The sequence below is a fragment of the Triticum aestivum genome, chromosome 5D (genome assembly GCF_018294505.1).
Source record: "Triticum aestivum cultivar Chinese Spring chromosome 5D, IWGSC CS RefSeq v2.1, whole genome shotgun sequence".
NCBI classification, from domain to species: Eukaryota; Viridiplantae; Streptophyta; class Magnoliopsida; order Poales; family Poaceae; genus Triticum; species Triticum aestivum.
Genome location: NC_057808.1, coordinates 478,031,154 through 478,036,576, shown reverse-complemented (window position 1 = coordinate 478,036,576; position 5,423 = coordinate 478,031,154). Strand labels below are relative to the sequence as shown.

Here is a 5,423-nt window from a genome sequence, read left to right as displayed (position 1 = left end):
AACGAAGAAGGATCGGATCGGGGATATTCATTCAGCCAGGTCCCTATGCGCTCACGACGGGATCACCAACAGCTGACCGACGATTCCAAAAACAAGCTTATCGCGGCCCCGAGGGCCAAAGCACCCCATCCCGCAGCGAAAGGGACGCGCGGGACGGATGGAGACGAGCAGACGACGACGGAGACGCTGCAAGCAACAGCAAGGAGGATATTCCCCATGCGTGCCAAGAAGAAGAAAGCGCCCCTTGCGACCAAAGCGACGCGCATCACAATAATCCCAAACTGGTTTTATAATTGCTGCTGATCATATAAATTATGCGGGGATAATCCCACACCGAACCGCGCCAGTCCGTCTAATCGGCACATGCTCATCAGAGCGATCGGGCAGCCGGCGTGCGAATCAATACTGCATTATACTAGGCCGTGGATAAGCACAGACAGCAAACAGATGCGGTGGCAGGAGTAGTTATTAATGTATAATAGTTGTTGACCCACGACAGGGATGATAACAATGGCGATTAGGGCATGCAGGGGACAGCGACGTGCAGCTTATCGGGGATCAGTGCAGCGCGGGCGTCCCAGCTCATGGTCAGGATTCCGGAACGTGCCGCGGTTTGCTTCTTTCCTTCCTTCAATTCTCCCTGAAGATTTGATTTTGTCTGTCGCCTGGACACTGAAATATTTACTCGCTTCACAAACAGCCCCGAAAGGGTTAGGCGAGCGCGCACCAGTTGCAGAAAAGAATGGCGCGGTTCAGTCGAGGTCGCCATGCGAAGGAGAAAACGGAGAGCGCAACCATGGCGCTCTTGTCCTTGAGTTCCTTTGGTTCAGAGGACCTCGGTTTTGCTGCGATGCTGACATGCTGTTGCTGATGAAATTTCAGCAACATGGAATTTTCACCTGGTCAGAAAAGGGCAGTTCAGCAGGTAGTACAAGGTTGACGCTGAACATTCATATGCAAGCAAGAACCGAGTAGCAAAAACTGTAGCACCTTTATTCATCATCTCAAGTTCTCAACACAGCAACAACTGAACAATATTCGAATCTCATTTATATATGTATGTAAGTATTTTCTCGGGGCGAAAATTGGTGGTCTGCCCGAAGCGCTCGCGAAACAAAGCCTCATGTACATCACAAGAACAAGGCCATGATCAGTTCATTTTTTGGGCGTCGGATCAACGCCCAATATCCCTGGATCCATGGCCTGCACCACACCCTCTGGATCGAGAGTGCATGCCGTTATTGTCATCCATGCCGCAAAGCTATCTCTACCTCTCTCATGAAAATCTTCGACGGTAGTCCCAAAGCCTTCAGATCACCTCCGGCTATAGCCTACCGACCTGCCGTCTTCCTCGGAACTGTCGCTGCCGGTGAGTGCCGAGACGGCCACCCCTGAAACAGAGAGCTGAAGGGGGCCTTCAGGGGACCGGGACTGCGAGCTGCTTTGCTCCTGATGAGCCCAGAGATCGCCCACCAGCATAACCGGATGGCTGGCTGAAGAAGAGCTAGGGCACCTCTGGTTGTGCAGACGGTATTTCTGAACATCAACATGATACAAATTAGTCTCAAGACAAGATATACAGATAGCATTTCAAAATGATGATTGTTCACAAAAATTTGCACATAAAAGGATAAAACTATTGCTAACCTGGAGGTGGCTTTTCACTTCATCGTTGGTGAGGCCATCAACTTTCATCATCTCCCTGATTTGCTTTGGAGTGGCAACTGCAATCATCATGGAACAATTCTGTAAGGACTCCAATATTTTTCGAATGTTCCAACTAGAGTAGCACATACAGCTAGCATTTGGTTAAATTATGGCTCAAGTACCTTGAGGGCCACCGAGTTGGTGCAAGGCGGCAACAAAGTGCCGGTGAAGCTCCGGCGACCAGCACCGCCTTGTCTTCCTCGACTGCTGGTCATGAGTCTGCAAGCCAGGCCCCGGAGGTGGCATGGGGGCAGCAAATTTTGCGGCGAAAGCCTGATGGCGGTCGTCGACAGGGGGAGAAAACTGCCTGTTCGCAGCCGGAGAAATCATGGGCAGAGCAGGCAGGCCTTGTGTGCCAACAATCTTGTCGTCCCTGCCGAAGTACTGCGGAGCCGCCGGCGGCGGCATTGCACGGCAGCTGGCTGCCATGGGCGCACCGATGGCACCGCCGAGCAGCATCGGCTTGGACAGGGCGCTCTCCTTCCTCTGCTCCTTCTGAAACCGAAGAAATGAATGGATTCGTTTCGGTCAGGATTGAATTTTTTTTTACAAAGAAATCGTATCGCATAGCAACAACTTATATGGAGATAATAAAGATCAAACCAGAGCGAAAGTAAACAAATAGAAACGGAAAGGAGTGAAGATGTACCACGGGATCGGCGGCGTCGGTGGCGCGGCTGTCGACCCAGAGCTGCGCCGTGCTCATCCATTTCCGCTTGTCGTTGTCGTCGGCGTCGCGGCGCTCGCTCCTCTTGGCCGCCTCCTCCTTCATGAACTCGATGACTGCACGACGCGCAACCGCACAAGGCGTCAGGGAAACGAACCGGCCGGCGCGCGAATAAAATCCGAACAGAAATTAAACAAACATAAAAATCCATGAGGATGAACGGATTGGTCACCCACCATCGGCGAGCAGGCGGGCGCAGAGCGGCAGCTCGCGGCGGAAGACCTCGATCTTGCGGCGCTCCTCCTCGAGGCCGCGGATGCAGGCGTCGACGGCGGGCGCCTCCTTGGCCGCGGCGGCCAGCCGGCCGGCGGTCTTGGCGACGAAGAGCTTGAGGTCGAGGCCCAGGTCGAGGGGCATCCCGATCTCGCCGACGTCCAGCCCCATGCAAACGGAAACGCACGGATAACCAGGGAACACGCCACCGCTCCCGATCGAAGGAAACCTCGGCGGCGAAGGAAGGAGGATGGAAGGAAGCTGGTAGCGCTCGGAGAAAGTCTGGTTGGAGAGGAGGAGGATAGGAATGTGGTGGGGGATCTGGAAGGAAGGTGCGCGCATATATAGACGGCGCGGGGGAATCTGCGAGCTGGACCGCAGGATTTGTTCGGCCAGAGGCCCTGGCTGGTGGCCTGAGAGAGAGAGAGAGAGAGAGAGAGAGAGAGAGGAAGGAACCGTGATGCGGCGCGTGGGGTGGTGGGTAGGGGCGCCGCGTACGTTGCCGATTCCTCACGTCGCGCCCGGGGCGAGAAACCCGCACTCACTACTCCGTCCGATCGATCTCGAGCCACCGCTTCTCACGCACCATTTCATTTTATTTTTCTTCTTTTTCTTTTTTACGTGCTGGGCTTGCGTCTCCCGGTTGGCTTGCCAAGTATAGCCAACGGAATTATGGAAAAAAGATGCGCACCGCCTTTGTCTTGTTCCTGCGTGCGTGCATGGCGGTTTAACCAGCTTGCGCCTCACGGCGTGATCCTTAATTTGGTGGATCTTCTCCGATCGTCAGGGCGCCGCCGGCCCATTGGTTTCGCACTGCTTCTTCTTCTTCGTCCTCTTCTTTCTTGTTGTTGTTTTTCAACAGAAGAATGCATACACTTGTTGCCACGGTGCATGCATGCATGCAGTGGTGCTCTTCTCTTCCGTGGAACGCTGGTCTAGAACCGAGGTGCCTTTGCTTACACGCTTTGTTTTGTTTCTTACTGTACAGCAAACACGAGTTTATGTCACGTGGTGGTGCACGCACGCAAAAGAGAGAGTTTGTAATTACGTGCACCACCCGACATCGGCACTGTCGATGCACTGTAAGGATATGCATCGGTCGATGTGGCAGCATTATTAGCCAGAGACGTTTCGATTCATCAATCAATCACATGTCACCTCAGCAAAACGTACGACCAGTGGCACTACTTTGTCTGTTCTCCCCATTTAATCTCGCTACGTGAAAAAGCAGAATTTTTTCTTTCCCCATTGCTAAATCTCGATCGACTTAGACTTAATCAAGTCTTAATCGATGTTATATTCGTGTTATCATACGTAGACATCCGTGCAGATAAATTATTTTATTTTATTTTTTTCTTTTTTATATGTTCTATCACTTGACTGGGATTTGGTTCGACTAAGATCTAGCCACATCCATTTTCTTTTTCGAAAAAAATCCAGATCTATTATAAAAGTTCATCGGAAATACAAATCGCCTCAAATATAATAAAATTTACATTGAGATCTGTAGACTACCATCATCGGCTGCCTCTCCGCCGCTGCGGCCCCTCCTATCGCCGACGTCACCTCCAACTCCGGCATTGCCCACGGGGCAAATGTGACGAGGGTCTTGTTGCTTTTATGCAACAAGGATCCTATTGCGATTGCAACGACGGTGTGGCAAATGTCGGCGGTGCTGCTGTGGCATGCGTCGGCAATAGCAGCCGCGTTTCTGCAACATCACCTATGTTGCAAAGTTTTCTGCAACATCACTCTGTTGCAAAGGTGAAGATAGGTTTCTGCAACAGTAAATCTGTTGCAAAGGTGAAGTTGAAGCTCATGCGCACGATGCTGCCATATCCAGTGCCTCGCGCCCCGGCCGATGTTTTAAAAAGACAAGCCAGGCGATGCGTAGCACGACCCATATTTTTTAGGGAAGAACTCAATTCGTAGGGATGAGGTAATCAAAAGGAAAGAAACGATTTGTTGGATTGGGTTTCGGGTGGACTCATGCTGGGACCACATGTCCAGCAATTTTCCGGCCATGTACTGAGGTATGATGGGAAAGGAAGGCGCGTTGAGTTTTTGTTGAGGAAATAAAAGAAAAATATTTGATTTAGCTGAAATTGGTAGGTTTCGATTGTGTTTTGAGAATTGGTAAGTTACGATTTGATTCGTTGATGTGGATTCAAACGAATTAAGAGGGAGAAACGGAAACCGTGTGGAGGTGAACGATCGAGAGGGAAAAAACCAAATTGAAGGAAACAAAATCAACGGGGTAGGTGGAGGTGTATGGATAAAAGTGATGTGGAAGGTGGAGGCGTAGGGGAGGGGGTGGAGGCGAACATACAAAAACCAAATCCCTTGTTGACATCAGATTTTTGCACGGTCAAGAACTTATTTAAAATGGCCTCAAATGGAGAAGTGATCTACATGAAAGAGTTCCGTATTGTTGATATGAACACCTTTGAAGTTTGGGTCATCGCCGTCCGATTTCATCTCGAAGGCCGAAACTATGCTCAAAGTACTAAGATCTTATATTCAGAGTACAGTTTGGCCAATTAAGCCCCCAAGACGACCTCAAATGGAAAAATAATCTACACGGTTTGTCTTCGTCTCGTCGAAACGATCGATTTTGATATAAAAATCGTCCAAATCCGAGTTTGTATGTAAAAATTAGAGCAATCGGAGTGTAGCCCTGTCACGAGGCGGGATATGGCGCGCCCCACCAGACACATGTCTGATGGGTAGCGCGAGGGAATAGCCTGTTTTGCGCGACCGATTTGATCCTCAAAAT

General features: G+C 50.7%; 1 protein-coding gene across 1 annotated transcript; it reads right to left on the bottom strand.

Annotated features, from left to right (window-relative positions):
* Nucleotides 1-972: 972 nt before the first annotated feature.
* LOC123122936 (transcription factor HHO5) lies at nt 973-3,004 on the bottom strand. Its single transcript, XM_044543325.1, has 5 exons — nt 2,611-3,004; nt 2,357-2,490; nt 1,830-2,202; nt 1,648-1,724; nt 973-1,536 (listed from the first exon to the last, which is right to left on the bottom strand). Exons 1-5 carry the CDS (start codon nt 2,987-2,989, stop codon nt 1,315-1,317), a joined length of 1,185 nt encoding a protein of 394 aa, XP_044399260.1. The 5' UTR covers nt 2,990-3,004; the 3' UTR covers nt 973-1,314.
* Nucleotides 3,005-5,423: the final 2,419 nt, after the last annotated feature.

Coding starts and splice junctions, on each gene's coding strand:
- LOC123122936 (XM_044543325.1), bottom strand. CDS start 2,989: ATGCGCGCACCTTCCTTCCAGATCCCCCACCACATTCCTATCCTCCTC. Junction 2,491..2,610: donor CGCCCGCCTGCTCGCCGATG/GTGGGTGACCAA, acceptor CGCGTCGTGCAG/TCATCGAGTTCATGAAGGAG. Junction 1,725..1,829: donor CCAACTCGGTGGCCCTCAAG/GTACTTGAGCCA, acceptor TGATGATTGCAG/TTGCCACTCCAAAGCAAATC.